General features: G+C 35.4%; 1 protein-coding gene across 3 annotated transcripts; it reads right to left on the bottom strand.

Annotated features, from left to right (window-relative positions):
• Nucleotides 1–10314: 10314 nt before the first annotated feature.
• LOC122046312 (protein EMBRYO SAC DEVELOPMENT ARREST 30-like) lies at nucleotides 10315–22057 on the bottom strand. Of its 3 annotated transcripts, none has more exons than XM_042606931.1 (12): nucleotides 21797–22057; nucleotides 21508–21697; nucleotides 21048–21223; nucleotides 20781–20868; nucleotides 20239–20306; nucleotides 19940–20028; nucleotides 19617–19860; nucleotides 18607–18719; nucleotides 18273–18363; nucleotides 18031–18159; nucleotides 16373–16926; nucleotides 10315–11169 (listed from the first exon to the last, which is right to left on the bottom strand). In XM_042606931.1, exons 3-12 carry the CDS (start codon nucleotides 21198–21200, stop codon nucleotides 10719–10721), a joined length of 1980 nt encoding a protein of 659 aa, XP_042462865.1. In that variant the 5' UTR covers nucleotides 21201–21223; nucleotides 21508–21697; nucleotides 21797–22057; the 3' UTR covers nucleotides 10315–10718. The 3 variants fall into 3 exon arrangements, with proteins under 3 accessions (XP_042462865.1, XP_042462866.1, XP_042462864.1); XM_042606932.1 differs by having other exon boundaries at nucleotides 21526–21697; XM_042606930.1 differs by lacking the exon at nucleotides 21508–21697.
• Nucleotides 22058–24037: the final 1980 nt, after the last annotated feature.

Raw genomic sequence — 24037 nt, 5'->3', positions numbered from 1 at the left:
AGCTCAACTGAAGTAAGGCTAAAACTAGGGCACAGAATGTACCACTGGGCGACAATCTAAGGGAGAGACGACAGTCAGAAATCGGGCGGCACCGCTATGGTGGCTCTGTGCCGGTGATGAAGAGTCTCAGCAGTGGCACGCAGAGGAAGAACTAGGACTCAAAGAAGGACGGCGATGTCGCGAGCCGAGGGAGGAGGAAGTCAGCGAACGGCTGACACCGCTGTGCTGGCTTCGTGCGGAAGGAAGACTCGGCTAGGGCACGGTTCGCTGTGAGGAGTGCTCGTCTTTGATGTGAGGAGATCGGAGAGAGCGTCGGCACCTAGGGCTCGGCGTCGGGTCGGAGTGGCGGCGACGCGGCTAGGGCTCGGCTCCGGGTCGGAGTGGCGGCAGAGGAGAGAAGGAAGGCGTCGGCAGCAGTGATTAGGGCACGGAGTAGGCGTCGGCTTCTCCCCTTGGTCACGGCTTAAGCACGAGGGATGAAGGAAAATCACCGCGGCCGGCGATTAGGGCAAGGAGAGTCGGGCGAGGAAACGGCCGCGCGCGGAGAAGAAGAATCGGTGAGGAAAAGGAAAAATAAAGAAAAGAGAAAAGAAAATATAAAATAAATAAACATTTCCTCTTTAAAACGGGGTAGCCTAAACAGGTTTTCCCCGGGCCCCGTTTTCATCCCCATTAACTCGTCCGTACGAGCTCCGAAAAATTCCCGAAAAATTTCCAAAAATTTCGGAAAATTCCCTTATTAATATTCGTCTATTTTCGATATTTTACATTTGTAATAACTACGGATAGGTAGCTAGTACAACATGAAGTCTGTGTTGTAGTAGTTACGGATTTGTGACTACTATAACATGAAGTTTGTGTTGCAACAGTTACTTGGAAATGATGGTTTAATTTTTATATGTTGGTGTAGCAACTAACCCACACAAGCTGCTACAACGTGGATCTCATGTTAGTTGTTCGTGAGCTTGATCATGACTCATGAGTCCACTTTAATTTACTACTTCATGATAGGACAACATACTCAAGAAATAAAATATCAATAATTTATAAAAAAAAAAAGATTTTATTAGGTAATTAAAAATATTGGACAATATTTTCAAGCACGGTGTTTACCATCTACCGCCACAGAAAAATCAAAACACCTAGTTGGCAGTAGCTACTACAAGATATAGCAGCTACTCTCGAGTAGCTGCTATAAGGTGTAGCAGCTGCTCGGGAGTAGCTGCTATAAGGTGTAGCAGCTACTCGGGAGTAGCTACTATAAGGTGTAGCAGCTAGTGCTGACTAGCTGCTACTACAACATGCACCAGCCAACTTGACAATACATCCACATATGGTACACTATGAATTTAACTAGCAATAAGAAGTCTGTGTTGTAGTAGTTATGGACTCATAACTACTACAACATCAACTTGATTAAAATTAAATATCATCGACTCATCCAGTTGCATTTAATGTGTTGTCTAGAAATGATATTTCAGTTGCTATAATTATGTCACAACTACCACACACTAGCTGCTACAACTTGGACCTCATGTTTGTAAGAAAACAAGGTGTAGCAGCTAGTGGTGACTAGCTGCTATAACGTGCACTAGCCAGCTTGATAATACATTTACATATGATATACAATAGATTTAACCAGTTTTTACAGCAGTTATACAATATATTTATACCAACTTGACAAAATATTGTCAATAAAATTACATTTCGATTACATCATCAGTTTACTATTGAACACAGTGTTCTCAATGGTCTGAACCCCCATGAGCGCTCACATTGTTCTCATATTGTACAATGTCAATTTCATATTGGCCGAGCTGCATCCACAGTGTTCTCCGTAAGCGATCATCCTTGTTCAACGTACACAATGTTATGAACACCAAACAACATCTATTATTTTCCATCTCCTTCATGTCCTTTGGTCGAGGATGGGAGAAGTTCGTCGAGGCGATCATCCTCTCCCTAATCCATGAGCATTCCTCATAGGCATTCTTGAGGCTCTTTGTCGCGCATAGAGGATTTGAGGCAAACTTATACTACTCCATGAGCAACCTAACCTCATCAACGTATGACGAATGTTGATCGAGGCTTGACACTGGTATCGCATTAAAGAGATTCCTTTATGAATATGGAAGCTTACACTAGACTGTGGAAGACAACATGACCGCTTTGTCATTTCTACTTTGGGAGCAAGATACACTTCAAGATTTACAGTGGATACCATGAAAGAAATGACGAAGGCAGTGTTATGAAAATAATGTCAATCCATTAATAAGCTACTCATTTACCTTTGGATGTCATGAAAGGAGCCTCCCTCTATTATATAGGAAAACAGAGGCGCTATACTATTCAATCTGGGAATAGTTGTATTCACGAGTCCACAGCTGGCCTCTTAACAAAGGAGGATTTTTTATTCTTCACGGGTCATGATTTATGGTAGGTATGACTAGTCATATAGTTTATGACAGCTATGAGTGGTCATTCTATGGACATTACGGATAAATAGACCAGATTTAGTAGGTCGCCATTAATTAATTGATGTGTCTCCATAAATTCATTATTTTCAAACTATATAAGTGACAATGGGATTATTAATAGAGATTAGGGCTTGCTAGCTGTATCTACAGTAGCTACTACACATTGTAGCAGCTCAATGCTCACGTCTCTGGAGTAGTTGCTACAATGTGTAGTAGCTAATCCGCAGTAACTACTACACAATGTAGATGCTACTCTTGAGAAGTTGCTACACGTTGTAACAACTTCTGATGACTAGCTACTACAACGTGCTATAATATTTGCTATAATGTGTAGCAGCTTCTAGCAATTTATACATTATCTGATGATACGTGTAGAAGCTCATTTAATTGATCTAAATAAATTACTGAGATTGATATGATCTATTATTGCTTGAATATGCAGAGGAGCATAAATGAAAAAAGAGTTGGAGACTTTAGTTAGGTTGATATACATGAAGGGAATAATATTAATATTCTAAACAAAGATAATAACACATGACATACAAGAAGACCTTAAGCCAAAAAGTTAATACTAACACTTTCACTCAGTCATTTAATTTTTAGCATTCTCTAATGCTACATTAACTTAGGATAGTTATCGTCGCACTTGCACAAATTCAATTTGATTTTTTTTCTCTCATGGAAGGGCAACATCAATAGGGAGAGGTTAGGGTAAACATCACAAAAAAGATATTTCACTCAGCCATTTGATTTATAGAATCCTCTAATGCTACATTAACTTCGAACAGTTGTCGTCGTAAATGTACAAGTTCAGTTTGATTCTTTTTCTCTTGTAAAAGGACAGCATCCAACTCCTTCCTCGCCTGGTTCCATTGTTCGGTGAGAATCTTAATATAGCCACAAATAACATAATGATCCATGGCTAAACTGAGATACCTAGTTGGATTAATTTAGAAGATTCTTAAATTCAAGGAAAGAAAGCTATATATATAATAGCAAAAGGATGGATAATATAAACCGAGAAGTAGACGAGTTTATTGATAAAGATGGTCTTTCAAAGGGAGATGACGTAGAGCTTGAATCCTCATTGATAGGGGGTTCTTTAACAACATCCAGTGTGGGTTTCGTCTTCCTACTAAAGCAAGACATGATCATTGAAAAGCTATAATAAAACTACTGTATAAGAGGTCAAATGGCTAGGCAGCATGAAAGAGTTAGTTAGGTTGATAGACTATTTATAGGAAAATTGGTTCTAATTGTTAGAATCCCAAGGTTGTTTTGGTGTGATCAACAAGTTGAGTTAGGTCCTGCGTTGTTTCTAACCTTGTGTCTAAGTGTGCAGGAGCTTAGGAGCACAGGTACTCGAGCGGAAGACGCAGCTAGCGAGAAGGACGGCACGCTGTGCATCCGAGGGACGAGGTGCTGCGGAAGAGTACACCGGAGGACGAGAAGGAAGTGCGCGCGGTGTTCCGAGGTACGAAAGTCGGAGCGGAAGATTGCTCGGGGAGCAAGAGACGCAGGGACAAAGTCTGCGGATGAGTACCCTGGTGGACGAGAAGGAACACGCGGCAATTCCGAGGGACGAGAAGCCGGAGGGAAGCACGCTCGAGAAGACCGGAAGATGGGTTCGGGTGAGCCCTATTCCAGAAGGCCGAGATCACCCAAGCTAGCGGAGCCGGAGCGAATAGACCCGGACCAAGACGAGCCGAACTGAGACGAGTTGAACCGGAGTCGAAAAGTCAACTTATGTTGACCTTAGGGCTCCGGGCGCCCGGAACCGACCGGGGCGCCCGGAATCGACTTTTCAACAGGATCGAGTTTTGACTCGATCCGACCGTTGGGGGATAAAATTTATCCCCCCAGGGCGCCCGGAACCCTTCCAGGCGCCCCGACCAAGGCTATAAATATAGCCTTGGTCCATGAACTGAGAACTCAAGCATTCTTTCTACACTTGTACGCTTTTCTGTTTTAAGCTTCTGTTGTGCGCTTCATTGCTGTAAAAGGCTTCTCCGCCTGAAGGAGATACTAGTGCTACGCTTTCTTGGATTAACAACCTTCCCGGTTGTAACCAAGTAAATCTCGGTGTGCCTTTTACTCTTCTGCTTTTAGTTATTTCTCTTATTTTATGCAAGTGTTAGTTTAAGAGTTTGAGAAGGGTGTTTGCGTTTTGATTCTTGCAGGGCTATTCAACCCCCCCTTCTATCCGGCCCAACGGTCCTACACTAATAACATTAACTCTTGATAATGATAAGTCAAATGAAAGCGTCTTTTCGATACCATAAAAATAGGTCATCAAAAGACTCACTACAACTCATCAAAACCTATGAAAAGATAAGATAGATAGTAAAGAAAAGGATAACCAATCGTCGGGCCTTGAATCCTTCCGTTCACCTAATGTACATAAGCTATTACAATGTGTCGCAGCTTAAAATTATTCAATTAAAATTATTACACGCCCTACATTGCCTACACACCAATAAAAAAAATTAAAAATATGCTACAATCTGTTGTTACAATGGGGTGAATACTGTTAACTGCAACTGCATAGTTACTCCTATAATGTGGAACAACTACAGAATAAAGTTTGTGATGTAGCAGTTACGGATGAGTCATTACTACAACATCATCTTGATTATAATTATTAAATTTCAGCAACTCCCCTTGTTCCATTTAATGTGCTATATAGAAATGATGTTTCACCTCCCTGAAAGAAATTTCACCACCCCTCACACTTTGGCTCTAGAATTTATGCAAATTACACCATTATAAAAATGACATCCTAAACACTTTTTCCTTCATTATCATAAACCTGCCAATTTTAGATAATGACTTCTCCTTTGAGAGGCAAGAAAATAATATCTTATCCTAGGACCATGATATTGATCAATGAATCAACATCTTCCTCTTCTTTGGAGTCTTGGGAAGACTCTTCCGCCTCCCTCGCTTCTAAACCACCAACATCCTTGCAGCAAAAGCAGGATCAAGCGGTGAACCAATTGAAGCGAGCCCTTCAAACATTGTCGGAGACCGAAATAACTGTTAAAACGACCATCATTCTGTTGGAAAACATAGAATGCTAGGGCCTCACCATAGAAGTCCTAGCACTTCATTTTGTTGTGTTGATGTTCCTTTTTTATTTTATTGGTGTTTTATAACAACTATCTTCCATATTTTGTCTGTTTAATAGAATCAATAATTTTTACTTTAAATTTTCAACTATGGGTTGATCTATCTCGACCTTGTAGAATATGTTATAGCATTTGCGGTTAAGTAGCTGCTACAACACAAGTTTGTCGTTATAGCAGCTATTGTCAAGTAGCTGCTACAACAAGCTAGTCCAGTGATGTTCGTATAGTAGTAGCTAATCTGGATTACCTACTACTGTAGTAGCAAATTATAACTTGAATCATAATGCATTAAAATATATCAAAATGCGAACTATACTACTGGATAGAAACAATAATAACAAGATAAATATAAATGTCTAATCTTCATAAGTAATTTGTTCAAAAGTTAATACATCGTGGATGATTTTAAGCCAGAAGACCTATAAACACTACAACTTCAAATACAATATCTAATCTTCATCACTAATTTGTAGAGAATTTAACTATTGATCTATCTCTTCCAATGCATCTTTGAGTTTTCTAAATTTTTCAGTCCTTGATAGTTTTCTCTTTGATTTTGAAATTGATACTTTATTTAAGGATGCAGACGAACTTTCTTTTCCACTCGATATAATGGAGGTATTCTCTCAATTTTTATCATTGTAGGCTTCAAAAGCTCTTATTGCATCCTGTTTACTCTCGAAGGACTGGTGAATAACGCCCTTAAAATGATTAACTTATGTAGATACTTCTATCCAAGTGTCATAAGCACCCGGTTGAAGTCCAATAAAAATAACATATGTTTTCCCCTATATTAATTAAATAGATCATTTAGAATCACGGAAAAATAATATATTAGGATGAGAGGGAATTAAAATTTAAATTAAAATGACTTACCAAGTAACTGCTATGCATTGTAGCAGTTATCTCTCCAAGTAGTTGCTACAACGTGTAGCAGCTAAATTTCCAAATAGCTTCTCCACGTTGTAGCAGCTAACTATCTAATTAACTGTAACAACGTATAGCAGTTAAGCCTTGTATGTTGTAGCATAAATCCTAATAATATATTAGGATTAGAGATAATTAAATCTTAAAATAATTTTAAATAATGTTTTACCAAGTTGGTATACATTAAAAAAAATTAGGGGTGTTATTTGCTAAAAAATGTAGCTTCTACAAAAATATTATATCACCCAAAAAAATTTAAATTTATAAAAAAAATAATTCACATTGAAAGAAAAGATTACTTGTCAAATATTTTTTAATAGGGTTTATGCTACAATGATACAACGTACAAGCCTTAGCGGCTACACCGTGTGGCAGATACTTGGACAATTAACTGCTACGGGTTGAAAACTAACATTTTAATGTATCATCAAGATTATCATTAAGATCTGATGTATTTCTTTGCCAGAATTTAATGGTGAGCCGGAAAATTTCTTGTCTTATTATATTACAAGTGTAGATATGTGAACATTAGCATCTAATTGAGCTTTACAGATGTCACCATGACATTCCAAGAATATGCTAGTCGACTAGCTGATCGCCCTTCTTGTCTTTTCCATTTATCTCGCATAGTGGTGGGCGAAGATTGGCTGATCAGATCAACAGAAGCGGATTCTTGAAATCCATCGAGGCACACAGTCTGCAAGATGAAAGAATAGAACACGGAAGACACTGATATCGTGAAAATGATATCAAAAGATTTTAAGTACTGAACCCCCTCTAACTACACTAATGTAGTCTAGAAATGACTTAGGTCGTCTCCCAACGAATGCAACGATAAGATGGTAATCTAGGATCATATATTATTCATATTTTTTAGGACTTTTAATATGAAAATGGGGGTTTGGATTTTGATTCTAAACCTAACAAATTAAAAGCAGAACAAGTAGGAAATTAATCTAATGCTTGAATGAAATCTAACTGTCAATAATTAATCCATAACGTATTGTCATTCTACACTATGGATTTCACCATCAACACAATTAAACTAAATAATGAAATAACAAGACATTAATGAAATCTAATCTAATAAATGAAAGACAATACAAGTAATAAAAGCTAAGTCTAACCTAACTACAATTACAGAAATTAAAAGACAACATGAAGTAAAGCATCAACGAAACTAAGCATAGAATGAAACCTATAGCATTGAAGAAATCTAATCTAACCTAATGACATCTAAATGAAAAACTAGAACTTAAAGAAATTAGAAGAACAAGACAAGCAAGAATTAAGTTAAGTAAAATGCATCAAATTGAACATGACTACTTAAAGAGACATTTCATCGAACACTTGTCATGCATGAATTAAGTTGAACCAAGTACGCACAAACTAAACATGGAAGATCAAGTTTGATACAAGCATTTAATAAGAAACATCAACATAAGCAAGAAATAAACTAAGTATCCAAATCACAATCCACATATCCACTTCAATTCCAAAGATTACCCTCGTCGTCACACAAGGGCCCGGCGATCGAACCCCAAACTTCGGTGAACAGTAGCTCACTGTCGATCGCTGCACGCTTCGACAATAGTGGGATGAACTAATCTTCCACCGAAGAAAATGATGTTTGGCAAGTTTCCTGCAAATTTTATAACAAAAAATTGTAATAAAAGGTTGTTTGGAGTCTGCAACTAGCTACTATAATATGTAGTAGTTAATTATCAAAGTAGTTGCTACAATGTGTAGCAGTTAACTGTCAAAGTAGCTGCTATAACGTGTAGTAGCTAGCTTTCGAAGTAACTGTTGCACATTTTAGCATAAACCCTAAAATTGAAATGACTTACCATCGAATGAAATATGTGAAATTAAAGCTCCCTAAATTAGAAAGTTTGTTGTAAATTATATAACCAACAAAATTAAATATTATAAAAAAAAATTATTAAGATTGTAAGATAGTACGTTGTAGGCTTCAAAAGCTCTTATTGTATCCTGTTTACTCTTGAAGGATTGGTGTATAGCGCCCTTAAAATGATTAATTTTTGTAGATGCTTCTATCCACGTGTCATAAACACCCAGTTTATGTCCAATAAAGACAACATATGTTTTCTCCTATATTAATTAAATAGATCATTTAGAATCATGTATAAACAATATACCCGCTAGCTGTGGAAAAGGTTGTTTGGGGTGACAAAGTAGCAGCTACAACGTTGTAGCAGCTAGCTGTCGAAGTAGTTGCTACAATGTTGTAGCACCCACATTGTGGAAGTAGCTACTGCAACGTTGTAGCAGTTATCATTTTAAGTAGTTGCTGCAATATTGTAACAACTATCATTTCAAGTAGCTGCTACAACGTTATAGCAGCTAACCGATGAATTATCTACTACAACGTTGTAGCAGCTAACATTCAAAATAATTACTACAATGTTATAGAAGTTAACCGTCGAATTAGCTGCTACAACGTTGTAGCAGCTATCATTCCAAGTAGCTACTATAATGTTATAGCAACTATCATTCCAAGTAGCTGCTACAACATTGTAGTAGCTAAGCGTCCAATTAGCTGCTGCAGCTTTGTAGCGGCTATCATTTCAAATAGCTGTTACAACATTATAACAGCTAACATTCTAAATAACTGCTAAAACATTATAGTAGTTAACCGTCGAATTAGCTACTACAGCGTTGCAGCAGCTAACATTCCAACTGTTACAGCGTTGTACCATCTAACATTCCAAGTAACTACTACAATGTTGTAGCAACTAATAATCCAAACGTCCAATAAAGAGAATCACATATAAATGGTATATAATAGGAATAGAGGGAATTATAACTTAAAATGAAACTAAAATAAACAGTTAGCTGCTACAAGGTGTAGCAGTTAACAGTCGAAGTAGCTGCTACAACGTGTAACAACAAAGCAAAGGCGCTGCTGCAGGCGTTTGTAGCAGGCGTTGGCCTTACACGTTGTAGCATAAATCCTTCCTTTTAATATACAACTTAAAATGAAACGAATTACCATTGGTTTATTCAATGTGGGAATTATATTGATGTTTGACAAGTTCCCTGTAAATTACATAAGTAAAAACTAGTAAGAAAGCAGCTAGGACTTGTGCGTTGTAGGATCTATCGAGGCTAAAAATTATTGTACAGAATTGAAGAACAGACAATGGAGTGGAAAGGCTTACGATGGAGAGTGGAAAGGGGTGCTAAACAAACCGACATCGGCTATGTGTTCGGTAGGAGTTTGGGGAGCTGCAAACCTGCTAGTGGAAAAGCAAGCGACTGTAATGTGAGTTTAGCTTGTAGCGCCTTTGCTTTCCCGACAAGAGTGCGAGGTCCAACGGACGACCACGACGAAGAAAGGAGCAAAAGCGAATGCCAGAGAGAGAGCGTGCGCAAGGAAAATTTAGATTTGACCAAATTCACAAAACGTCACTATTTTGAATAGAGAGCAGAAAGAGTGAGAGAATAAAAAGAATATTTTTTTACTATAAAATCAGACTGGCAAGGTCGCATATACGTGTTACTCATAATCACATATAAAACGTCGCTTAACCTATCATTCATATATATATATATATATATATATATAACATTTTAGGATGATTTTGTCAATTTCATACTCTTATAGGTGCGGTGAAATAAGAGGAAATCACAAGAGAATCAAAATTAAAATTTCAAATAAAATAAATATTTTAAAAATCGACTTCTGAATGTATATAAACTAATCTCCAATTTGATCCGATAAGCAAATTAGAAGATCATATATCGGTCAGATTCCAAGGTTGGTAAACCAAAACACCACCAAAATTTAGGTCCAAAAATATCAAGTCAATAGCCGGGGAGCTTGTACAGCGTTCAGAAACTTTACTCCTTCCCAAACTAATATGTATTCTAAAGAATACAAATCAAAATGTACAGATCAACTTGAAAGGGGTTCAAGGGGCAGGAAAAACAAAAATGCTAGGGTGATTTCCATACTGTGATTGTATAAGAAGACACAGCAAGTGCTGCACTATACCATCTGTGGGAGGTGTAGGCGTCGCTGTAGACGAACAAGAATCATCACGAACTCATGGCTGGCGCTCGGGTTAGACTTTTACAATCTGGGCATCCGCTTTGAGCCTCCCACTAAGAGGCAACTTCAAAATTGAATATTTTCTGTTCTTTCAGTACCCATTTCATGGAATTAGTCATCTGGATCCATCTCTTCATCCTGCTCAAGGGATCTACTCACATCATTTCGGTTTCCACTATCGGATTCAGCCTGCCTGACTGCCTCATCATCCTCTTGCAATTCACCCTCCTCAACATCTTCGTCTTTAGTTGTGGGCGCATTAGAGAAAGCCATTGCTAGGCCACGAGCCATCCATTCAGGGCATTCATCATCACTTCTGTATTGTGACTTTAGACTGCTGCTCATGGCATGATCAGGGATAACAGAAGATTTGGAAGTTCTACACGAACATTCTGGGAAAGGATGCGAAAGAAAAGATACAGGCTTTGATGATTCAGCCTCTGCAATGAATCCTTCCACACCCAAGCTCCTGTTAAGATGATCCCGCACCAATTTTGTCCAATTTTGCGGTGGATGATATAGATTATCGAGTCCAGAGCTGAACAATTCAGCGAGCTTTTGTCTGGTGAAAGCAAAAATTCAATTATGTTCATCATACAGAAATAAATACAGTTCCAGCGCTCTTAAATAGAAATTGTATATAAAGAATTTGCATTGTTGCATCTCAAGACTACTGCTTTTAGAAGTACCATACACTGATTAGAACCATGGAATCATTGAAGTGGTTCGATGCATATATCAATCAAAGCATTCGTCAATTTCCTTTTCAAAAATAATCACTTTCAACATTTTACCTGTTTAGATTTGCAAGCACACCAAGCACCACATCTAAAAATGCCACAGAAGAGCAGCACAGAGAAGAGGGTGTTTTAGCATTTAAAGCCTTGGCAAAGACAATGCACTTCATATCAATTCAATTGTGCCCTCATTTCAAGCTTTTGTCAAATTATCGACATTGGGAGCAGATGACTAAATGAGTGGGAAATAGTTTCAACCTAGGCTAATCTTTAATGCATATCAGAGAACATGTAAACGGTCCAAACCATGGAGTTCTTTCCTCAGTTAGTTTGTGCATAAATAAAAATGCTACTACAAAGGAAAAGACAAGTTTTGCAGCCCTTTACATCAAAGCATAGGGTTATTGTCTAGGATTACAGCAACGTCAGCCTTGTTGAAAATTATTTGGAGTCACAATATGCCAACATAATACTGTTTATATGCTAGGCTATCATCGTTGTGTTAAATTGTCAGTCAGCATTAAAATTATAGCACATGTTCAATGAATGGATCTATTAAATTATTGTGCTAATGCTAAGTTGTTGCTAGGAAGAAACGCGTTGTAGGGTCCAACCGCTACATTTCCAAAACTCGGGTGTAGTGCTAAATATGCAAGAATTCACGTTGCAGGGTCCGACTGTAACGTATCGGCAAGGACCGCTACATCTCCATGAGAACTTGGGTGTAGTGTTAAATAGACAAGAGTTCTCACACCATAAGTTGGATAAGAACAAATTTGATAGGAAAATTAATAGTCTAAGATTTGGAACATAGAATATAGGAACTCTCACTCGTAAATCAATAAAGGTAGTAAATACGATGATTAGGAGAAGAATTAGTATTTTATATGTACAAGAGATAAAATGGATAGGCAAGAAGGCAAAGATGATAGAGAACTCGGATTTTAAGTTATGGTACACAGAAAAAAATAAAGCAAGAAATGGAGTACATATTGCTGTAGATAGTTCGTTAATAGTTAGAAAAGATGATAGAATTATAACCCTTAAGATAATAATGACGAAAAAAACTATGAACATAATTAGCGTATATACACTGCAAGTAAGATTAGATAGAGCTACCAAATTAAGGTCTTGGGACAACTTAGATGAAGTATTAAAAACATTCCGCAATATGAACTAATTTTAATAGGAAGTGAACTAAATGGGTATGTTGGAGTGAAAAATAATAAATATGAGAGGGTACATGAGGGTTGGAGTGAAAAATAATAAATATGAGAGGGTACATGAGGTTATAGGTTTGGAACGAGAAATGAAGAAGGGAAAATTATATTAGATTTTGTGATAGCATATGACCCTATATTAGCTAATATATTTTTTAAGAAAAGAGAAGAACTATCACGTTCAAAAGTTAGAATAATAAATCGTAAATTGACTTCCTTATGGTTAGAAAAAAGAATAGAAAGATTTTGTAAAGATTGTCAGATCATCTCTAGAGAAAGCTTAACTACCCAACATAGGTGAGTAATGTTGGATATACGTCTCAAGCATAGTATCAATAGAAAAAAATATATGACTCCTAGAATTAAGTGGTGGAAGTTAAAGGATAGGAAGCGAAATTTATTTAAGGTGAAAATAGGAGTATAAGTATTAGGTAAAATATATGGTGACTCTAATACAACATGAGATAAGATAATATCAAAGTTGAAAATAGTAGCTAAGAGTGTACTCGGTGAGTCAAAAGGACATGCACCACTAAGTAAGGAATCTCGGTGGTGAAATAAGAAAGTACAAGAGAAAGTGAATGAAAAACGAACAACTTATAAGGAATTATGCATTTGTAAGAACAAGAAAAACTTAAAAAAATATACAATAATCGAGAAAAAGGCTAAGAAAGTAGTGAATGAAGCAAAGAATGAAACTTTTGAATGATTAAAATGAGACATTTATAGAATAGCTAAAGTGAGAGAAAGGAAGACAAGAGATCTTATTCAAATAAAATGTATTAAAGATGAATGTAATATAGTACTAGTAAATGATGAAGAAATAAAAGAGCGGTGGAAGAGGTATTTTCATTAACTTTTTAATGAAGGTTTAGGTGACCAACTTAACTTAGGTAATTTAAGTAGGTCAAATAAATATAGAAATTTAAATTTTTATCGTAGAATTCAAACTTCAAAAGTAGAACAAATTTTAAATGGGATGCACATTGGAAACGTCGTTGGACCAGAATGATATTCTGATAGAGGTATGAAAGTGCCTAGGGAAACAAGGTATTGAATGACTTACAAAATTATTTAACATGATATTGAAAACGAAAAAAAATGTCTGATCATGAGGGTAAGTACTCTAGTTCCCTTATATAAGAACAAGGGAGACGTACAAAATTGTGCAAACTATAGGGGTATTAAACTAATGATTCATATCATGAAACATTGAAAAAAAATAATAGAAAAAGATTAAGGAAAGAGACCAGGGTGACCAAAAATCAATTTGGGTTCATGCTTGGAAAGTCAACAATAGAAGCTATACATTTTCTTAGATAGCTAATTGAAAAATATCGGAAGCAAAAACAAGATCTACACATGGTATTCATTGATTTAGAAAAAATTTATAATAAAGTCCCTGAGAAATTATACAAAGAATTCTAGAAAAGAGAGGTATTAGCGTAACATATATCGAACTAATTAAGGATACGTACGAAGATGTAACTACTAGAGTAAAGACTTGGGGTAGAATAACTGAAGCATTTCCAATAAAGATAGATTACATCAAAGATCAACTCTAAGTCACTATTTTTTTACACTAATTATGGACAAACTCACTACACATTCAAGGCATAATACCGTGGTACATATTGTTTGCAAATGATATTGTTTTGGTAGATGAAACACGTGAAAGAATAAATGTTAAACTAGAATCTTGATAGAAAACAGTAGAAGGAAAAAGTTTTAGGCTTAGTAAAATAAAGACAGAATATATGGAATAAAGTTTAGCAATATTAGACGTAATGAAATAACTGTTGAGATAGGTGATAACGAGTTGCCAGAAACCGAGAGGTTTAAATATTTAGGATCATTTTACAAAACGATAGAGAGATTGAGAGAGATATCTTACATAGAATACAAGCATGATAGTTGAAATGGAGGAGAGTGTCGGGTATTTTATGTGATCGTAAAGTACCTCTAAAACTTAAAGGAAATTTCTTCAAAATCGTAATCAAACCTGCTATGTTATATAAAGCTGAATGTTGGGCTATAACTCAAACACATGAGCAGAAGATATGAGTTGCAGAGATGAGAATGTTAAGGTGGATGTGTGGACATACGAGGATGGACAGAATAAAAAATAAAAGTATTCGAGAGAAAGTCAGAGTTGCATCTATTAAGAGAAAATTCCGACAGACATGTTTAAGTTGGTACAGGCATATACTTAGACAACCAGTAAATGCTCCAGTTACGCGATGTGAAACTATGACAAACACACATATCAAACGAGGAAGACCAAAAAAGACTTGGTTTAGCAATAATAAAATAAGATAAAATTTATTTAAGTATAGATGATAATATAGTAGCAGATAGAGCTCAAGGGCATAAAAGGATTCATATAGTCGACCCTACCTAGTGGGATAAGACTTGATTGTTGTTGATTGTGTTAAATAAATTTTATTTCCTTATTGGATGTACAACATAGAATATATTTCAGTTGTTACCATCCTCATGTTATCTTAGCTTGTTTTACCAGCTTTTGATGTCCCTCTTAATAGCTCATGGATAATAATTTTTTCCGAGTAATTTCATGCGTCTACCGTATAAATTTCTTCCCTGCTACACAAACTTCTCATTCTCATTTTTAAGACTCGAAGAGTTCTATTCAAAATATCTAACTGCTCTTCATAAACTTCCTATCCATCAAATACTAATTATTTCACTTTTATTTTTAATACTAAATCTACATTTCACATATTCAATATCAGTTCTACTTAATTTAAAGTATATATTTTCAAAAATCTATCCCCACAGTTGAAACTTCAAGTTTATTTTACTTACCCTCGTTAAGTTAAATTTGATTAATGATGTCTCAATTAATATTTATTATTCAATATACTTTTTATATTTTATAATTTGTTTCTCTAAAATTTTAACTTAATTCACTACTTGTTATAGTTTTATTTTTCACAAATAAACATCAATCGGAAGGGTCATAAAGAATAAAATCATCTGAATTCATTATAATTTATGGCCTAGTGTGTGTCACAATATGTGAAGTGTTGACATGGTATGTTGTGATAAAATTTATATTCAATTATCTATCTGATCGCTATAGTGTTATTTTTAGAAGTAAAAAAGCTAGGTCCAAGGGGATTAACAATGTAAATCTCAATTAATTAATGTGTGTCAAATGTTGGCATCAAATAGTACAACAAAATTATAATATCACTTGGTAATCTAATTCCTATATTTTTATTCCTAAAATTAAATATTTTAAAAGAGCAAAATTTATCTCAACACAATTTTGATGTATGTCGAGCATCAGCATGATGGAATATTGAGATTGTATTATTCTGACGAAGAGCCGAAACTCCTCTACAAAATGATACATTAAATCTTGATTCAACTGATAATTTCATTAGTACTAATGTAGAAAAACAAAAGCTTCAACTGTCAGTCAATGTGAAAAATCATTTGTTACCCCACCAAAAGTTTTAACAATAGATATTAAGTTATCACTCAAGTCCTTTTTCACAACGATATAGTTGCTAGAACAATAATTGTTTAGGAACTCTATTGTAATTTTTTTCTAGGTTAATAACAATTGTGGCAATCCCTCTTTACTATATATTTCTCAACTATAGTAAATCTTCCAGGAATAAATCAAACTAAATTTCAAAACTTATTGAAGAGTAGTGCAAAAGGCTTAAATGATAAATAAAAGCAAATGCATCATTTTATGAAACAAAATATGTCAAATGCTAAAGAAAAGTTGTGTTCCAATTTATGCATGCAACAAATTAGTACCCCAAGAAATTACCTATTCGGACGATAGGTTACTCCAGATGTTGTTTGGTATACTCGGTGACCCATTACTAAACTTGAAAAATCAGGCCAACCACTACCATCATTGTTAAAGCCAGGGAAAAAAGCATCAGCTTCAACAGAGACATAATAATCGAGAGCATCCCAGATTAACCTGTGTGCTTGGTTCCTCAAATCCATAGGTGAAGGATCCGGCTCCCTATCTGTCTCTGCAACCCAACCATACCACCCCTCCTTCTCATGCTGATAAAAGGGCCTTGCAGGAGGGGGAGGGAGGGGTCGTGGTCGGGGCCCAGCCTTTTTCCATTCATCAATAAGTTGTTTCTCACTCTTCACAGGAGGAGGCTGAGGAATATTTAAAGGGAGAGGATATTCAGGACCAATCAAGCTTGACAACTCTTTCTTACTGCACAAGAAAGTATGGTCTACTAAGTTCATATACATAGCTCGCAAGGGAACTAGAATCCTCTGTCCTCCAAATGTCTCAGAACCGGCCATGTAGATTATAGTATTTGCTGGATAACCCATTGCACGCAGAATAAGTCCAACCTGCAGAGATTCAACCTAAAATTTAAATACAAATATAAAAGAAATTATAACTCAAAAATTGACATAGAGAATATTCAACCTGCAGAGATTCAACCTACTACCATAGAGAATATAGTAGGGTTATTTATAACTCAAAATAAAATTTACAGCATCCTCATTGGAACCAATATATATTGAGTTAGAAAGCAAATACAAGATACTAGAAGAGTTGGACCGACTAATAACTTCACTAGTAGAATGGGACCTCGGCGCAACTGTAAGGTTGTTGCAATGTGACCTTATGGCCACGGGTTTGAGTTGTGAAGACAGCCTCTTGCCTCTTGCCTCTTGCCTCTTGCCTCTTGCAATGCAGGGTAAAACTATATACAATATACCCAATGTGATCTAACCCTTCTTCAGGAACCCGTATTGATGGGAGCCAATATGGGAGCTTTGTGCACCGGACTACCCCCTTAAAAGGAAATTTCCAAAATTGTGCAACTTGAATATTCGAGGTAATAAAGTTCATGATAAATGATAATCCTAATAAAACTAGCACATCAGAATAAAAAAATGTAATAAATCAAATGCACTAGGAAGGTTTACTATGTTAGACCAAATCCGTGCCATATAAAGAGTTATATCATCCACAAGTGAGAAAGTATACCTATCTCATTGGAATGCATGATAGCATAGCCCTGAGAGTATTTATGTGCATGCACGCATGAGAGAGAGAGAGAGAGAGAGAGAGAGAGAGAGACCACTTGTAGTCATTGTACTGTCCGAAACAACCTTTCAGTTTATAGCAATTGCATTTTGAGATATTCTTAGAAGAAATTGTTTTTAGGCAATTGATTGAGATATTTAAATTTCATAAGCAGGAAGAGCCTGGTCAACCATGATTTATTAACATAGAAACGTTAAACTATTGGCAATTGACATAAAAGCAATGGAATAAGTAGGCATGCTAAAAATGTTTTTATTCATTTGGTGTGAAGGTAGAACCATGGGAAAAAAGCACTTCTCAAACAGACTTTCAAAATGAGATACATTTCTGTTTTCCAACAATTGCTCCAGCTTTGTTTAGGCACAACCATATTATGTTGTGTGATTGAGTACAGTTACCTCTTCAGGCATGAGAGGGCATGAGCCATTTCTTTTTCGAGAAAATGAATCAACAACAAGATCATCAGCAATTACTTCTTGATTTATCAGCTGCTTCCTAGTGTATTGGATAAGTTCAGTATGAACATCCTGGCCCAAGAGTATTAAAATAGAGCATGTTAAACAGCAGAGCAATTAGTTAAATGGTGGATGAGATATGAAGACAGAAAAGAACAAATTAGTATCACATTAATCCAAACAACCTGGAAAAGTTCAGCGCATCCATGAAATGCTAGAACATCCCTCATAAGGCCTGCGTGATAAGATAGATAAGGACTGCCAGTTGCTCGTAACCTGCAATTGAATTCAGTTGCATATTCTGTATTTAAACACACTCCAATACTAATATCTGGTGTGTCAAACTATAGAATGGTCGGCAAAGAATGATTCTTCAAAATTTTTATGAAGAATAGACCATATCTCATAAGCTCAAGCATATTGAAGTTCAATAAATTCTTATGTGCATAAACAAAAAAACTCTGTTAAGAATAAATGTCCAACTATCTAATGTACATCAGGGTTTAACTAAAGTGATACCTCTCTACCATCTTGCTACCAAGTGCCCGAATTTCTGAGCGGAATTGAAGAGCATGGAAAGCAACTCTGCATCTAAGTCTCTGATATTCATCCATGCTTGATGGAAGAATTGCCTATAGAAAGGAGAATAGAAAAGAGGTGAAAATATTCATGACCATCTAATGAAGATTCACAAAAATACCAAAAGATTGAATTAGAAGGGTGACATCAGTTTCACAGCTGATTTAATGATACTATTTTAAATTGCCTAGTTGCTAGATATAAGAAGTCTTTTCATCGGAGTAAATACTGCAACAAAAGTACCTGTTTCCATCATTTTCATATCCTATAATGTCTGGCATGGATATCAAATTGACCTAGGGATTTAAACAGATTGGCCTCACTCTTGAAAATAAGATCTTTCCAATAGTTGATCTTGTCTTGAGGCCAAGGAAATAATTCCTCAATAGAATGTTGCTCATTAGTCCTGAGAACTTTGTCAAACGCATCTCCAACTAAACTAGTGCATGTCATCATAGGAAGTCAGAAAATAGTTATTATGACTGCAACGATTGATGTTTCGTTCACATATTTTCTTCTGTTTGCTTGAAAAATTAAGAAAAAACTCAGAACACTAATTAGAGACGGAGCCTCCTTTGTACATTGCTCTGTTATAGGTAGCTCCTAGAAACTAGAGACTACTTCATAGAGTGTATGATGGTCTACAAGAGATCACGAACTGTGATGGGCACAAAATCTCATCAATCAAGCATTATAAAATTTCACGGAAATTACCATGCATGTGATGCCTTGAGCCCTATCACAATTCACTAGTTTTAGTATTTCTTTCATATGCATCTTCTGAGAGAAATAAGGCATCACTATTTAGGAAAAGTATCTAACAAAGGACACATTATTTTCAAATTTATTTCCATTTATAGTGAAGATTACTAGTTTCTAATTTACAAAAACCATGTCCAGGTCAAAAAAAGGGTTGAGTTTAATAGCTTAAATGAATCATTGAATCATACCTGAAGGCATCCTCCATCAGAGATTATTATCCTAATAACCTTAGATTTTTTAAATTTAGGCAACACATCTCTGATATAAAAGTTTGGGGAAGTTGAGGGTTTGGGTGATATTGTAGGAAATTTTGTCCTTTTCCTAGCCTCCTTCAAGTCTGATGGTAAACTCTTCACAATGACAACATCCTCTGAAAGTGCTGAAATAAACTGCTCTTCGTCGTAAAGATAAGAAAAGCTCTTAAATCTTGGACTGCAATGCAAAAACTAATGATCAGAAGAAGAATTTAAAACATTAAGAATAACTGTAAACAAAAGCATCTCATGTAGACCTGATGCCTTTCGATCGAACACTTTGTTGGATCTCTGGAAGGATAAGTGTTGCATTTAAGAGCCTTGCAATAGCAACAAGGTCACAGATCTGCAAAATATAATATTTTATTAGTGTCAATTGAAAGACTTGCAAACTTGATTTGTTAACAAGTAACTGAAACAGACACAAGTTAGACTGACTATATGCCCACACTTTAATGGAAAGACAAAAGTCTTGGAGAATAATTAGGCAATGTTCCATGATACAGAAATACATCTAATTTTTGAAGATTACAGACTCAGGGGAAGTCCGACATACCGAAGATCTTATCTTCTCGAACCCACCAAAGATCTTTGCGTATATAAAACCATTCTGCTGAATTGGAACTGTAATATAATAAAAAGCCAAAAGGGAGAAAATCAAAAACAAAACAAACACTAATGAGTAAAACAAAACCAAAACATTGAATTTAAAGCAATTCATGCTAGCAAGTTTAGAAGGTAGAAGTTTTTCAATCATACAAGTGCCTTAATCCTGTTCAAAGATGTACAAATTCAGCTAGAAGAATGCACTTGAATTAATTTTCTTCGCAAATAGTTACCTCCAGATATATCAATTATCAAGTGATTGTTTTCCAAACAATTAGACTAATGCTTGCTTTGGCTGTTTTACCAATATTACAATACATAACAAAACTACCAAACCTACACTGTTTTGTGACTTCTATCTATCAATTAAGTGAAATAGTGATCATCTAATATAATTTAAACAATATGAAAAGTACATGGCATTGAATTTGATATCAATACAAATGAGAAATATGTTATTATCAAATGAAAAACTAAAATAACATGGAATACCAGAGGGGTATGGACTTCTTGGCTTGGCGTAAGGATGCAAGACCTGTAAAGAAGTCACTGGACCCCATAATCTTCGAGGCCGAGATTTCTGTAAATATCACAATGACTACAATGAAACTATTGCAATTGAAAAAAAAAATGCAAACCTTAAGGTGAAGAATGAGTTTAAAATTTGGCTAGCCAAAAAAAGTCATCAATTTACATCATCATAAAAAATAACAGTATAAGAAAAGCATGCAGAAGCATACAAAAGTAATAATGACATACATGCCCCAATGAGTATGGATAATCGTCTTGCAACTTGTATTGTATAAATCCCCCCACCGAGTAATTTGCAACAAAGAGATGCACAAGTAGAGAAAATACAGATAACGTGATCCCCACTAATGCAGCCAACTTGATATTGCTTTTGTGTAACATCTTAAATCATGGCTCGCATTATACTGTTAAATGCCAACATATTGTCAGAACAAACACCGAATATGGCCGATATGAATATAATCACTAAATAATTGATGCAAATAGAAAACATAACACGGTAACACGCAGTAACAATAATTTGCCTCGTACGAGAGTAATATACAGATCAGAAATATAGTAGATAATAAGATTGTGAACTCAGAGTTCAAATAAAAAGTCACACAAAACAATAACAAAGAAAAGAAACACATGGCACTGAAAAGATCAAGTTCAGGAAGTTTCACGCTCTGATGAATCTCAGACTAACTCTAAATAAACACTAAACTCGCTTTCCGAGATCGCCATCATGCAATGTGAGATCTACTGAACCCGGAAGCTTCAGCAAATAGAATAAGCAATAGGGATTTCCGCTCCGCGTGGCGTCAAAATCCTTCCTTTCACGAAACACAAGGGCGTTTGGATTCTTCACTGTTAACCGATCCGACAAAGTTCCAATACTGATCCACGAAGAAGGCGGGAAGGGGACGAGAATAAGGGGCAAGATGAAGACCAAAAAAACGAATCCGGAAACCAGAAAGCTATCAGAGAGAGATAACCTCGGTGAAGCCTTTATTGTCTCCCCGGAGCTGAGATCTCCGAGTAGAACCGGAACCGGAGAACCGATCGGACCGGGAAAAAAGAATTGGATCACCACCGCGGACTTTGATCGGATCGCCAGCGAAGGCCGAGGCGAAGGATAGCAGAGAACCCTAATGACGCCGGGGAGATGGAGTGAGGGGTTCGAAGTGGAAGATTAGAGACGAAGGGGGATAGGAAGCGTCAATGGGGACTTAATTTTTTAATGTGTGTTTGTTATTCAACTCAAATGAAGTCATGTCTGAGAAGATAACGAAAATAATAAAAAAATAAAAACAATATCGGAATTTGAGGAAGCTTGTGGTGACTGGGAATACTGCTATGCTGGTTCCGGCCCGGATCAAATAGACTGTAATTGGTTTTCTTCGATGCCCCGTTTATTTGGATGGACGAAAATTTTAAAAAAAAATTATGAAAAGATTTTTATGATAAAAAATTTCTCTTAGTTATTTTTTTTCTAAAAAAATATTTTTTTAATATTTAATATGAATTGAATAGTCGGTTCGACTGGGCTTAACAAATCGATTTTTAATTTATATAAGATTATCAACAAAAATCTTATTTAATTTAGATAATTGATAATTTTGAATAATATTTTATGTCTGACACGTCAATAAAATGTGTATACAATCTGGAATCAGAAAAACTCAAAAAGTTGAGATTTTTCTAAATTTCAGGATTAATAAATTTTTTTACCAAAAATACCTTCTGATAAGAAAAAAAATGTAAAAGAAAATAAAAAATATAGAAAAAAAACGTAAAAATAAATTTTAAAAAAATGTTAAAAATAAAAAAACAATAAAAATAAACGTTAAAAATAAAAACCCCTTAAAAATAGAGAAAAAAAATAAAAAAACACAAAAATAAATAAAAAATAAAAAACGTAAAAAATAGGAAAACATAAAAAATAAAATAAACTTAAAAAAAAGCAAAGAAAAATGTAAAAAAATAAAAAAGTAATAAAATTTAAAAAAATGAAATGTAAAAAAATAAAAAAAAGTTAAAAATTAAAAATTTAAAAAAACATAAAAAAAATAAAAATTATAAACGTAAAAAAATTTAAAAACGTAAAAAAAATTAAAAAACACAAAAAATATAAAAAAAAAATATACAACAACAATCAAGCATTTCCCAACTAGGTGGGGTCGACTGTATGAATCATTTTACGTCATTGAGCCCTATCTCCTATTATATCATCATCTATATTTAAATAAATTTTATCTTGTTTTATTGTTGCTAACTAAGTCTTTTTTTGTCGTCCTCTTCCTCGTTTGATATGCATGTTTATCATAGTTTCACATCGTCTAACTGGAGTATTTATTGGTCGTTTAAGTACATATCTGTACCATCTTAAACGTGTCTTTCGGAGTTTGTCATCAATAGATGCAACTCCGACTTTCTCTCTAATATTCTCATTCCTTATTTTGTCCATCTTCGTATGTCCACACATCCACCTTAACATCCTCATCTCTGCAACTCTCATCTTATGCTCATGTGCTCGAGTCATAGCCCAACATTCAGCTCCATATAACATAGCAAGTCTAACTGCGATTTTATAGAACTTACCTTTAAGTTTAAGAGGTACTTTACGGTTACATAAAACACCCGACGCTCCCCTCCATTTCACCCATCCTGCTTGTATTCTATGTAAGACATCTCTCTCAATCCCTCCATCATTTTGTAAAAATGATCATAAATATTTAAATCTCTTGGTTCCAGGCAATTCGTCCTCTCCTATCTTAACAATTGTTTCATTACTTATAATATTGCTAAACTTAAATTTCATATATTCTGTCTTTAATCTACTAAACTAAAAACTTTTCCCTTCTAGTGTTTCCCTCCAAGATTCTAGCTTAGCATTTACTCCTTCACGTGTCGCATCTACCAAAATAATATCATCTGCAAACAACATACACCATGGTACTGTGTCTTGAATGTGCGCAGTGAGTTCGTCCATAATTAGTGTAAAAAGATAGAGACTTAGGGCCGATCTTTGATGTAACCCTATCTTTATTGGAAATGCTTCAGTTACTCTGCCTGAAGTCTTTACTTTGGTCGTTACATCCTCATACATATCCTTAATTAGTTCAATATATGTTATGCTAACACCTCTCTTTTCTAAAATTCTCCATATAATTTCTCTTGGAACTCTATCATAAGCTTTTTCTAAGTCAATGAATACCATGTGTAGATCTTGTTTT

This window comes from Zingiber officinale, chromosome 2B (genome assembly GCF_018446385.1).
Source record: "Zingiber officinale cultivar Zhangliang chromosome 2B, Zo_v1.1, whole genome shotgun sequence".
In the NCBI taxonomy this organism is placed as follows: Eukaryota; Viridiplantae; Streptophyta; class Magnoliopsida; order Zingiberales; family Zingiberaceae; genus Zingiber; species Zingiber officinale.
This window is presented reverse-complemented; position numbering and strand designations above follow the sequence as displayed.

What these genes read in the sequence shown, in the direction of transcription:
- LOC122046312 (XM_042606931.1), bottom strand. Translation starts at nt 21,200, where the DNA reads ATGTTACACAAAAGCAATATCAAGTTGGCTGCATTAGTGGGGATCACG. An exon ending in GTTCGATCGAAAGGCATCAG is followed by an intron (nt 19,861 to 19,939) that starts GTCTACATGAGA and finishes TTTGCATTGCAG; the next exon opens with TCCAAGATTTAAGAGCTTTT. An exon ending in GTAACCTATCGTCCGAATAG is followed by an intron (nt 11,170 to 16,372) that starts GTAATTTCTTGG and finishes TGCTTTCACCAG; the next exon opens with ACAAAAGCTCGCTGAATTGT.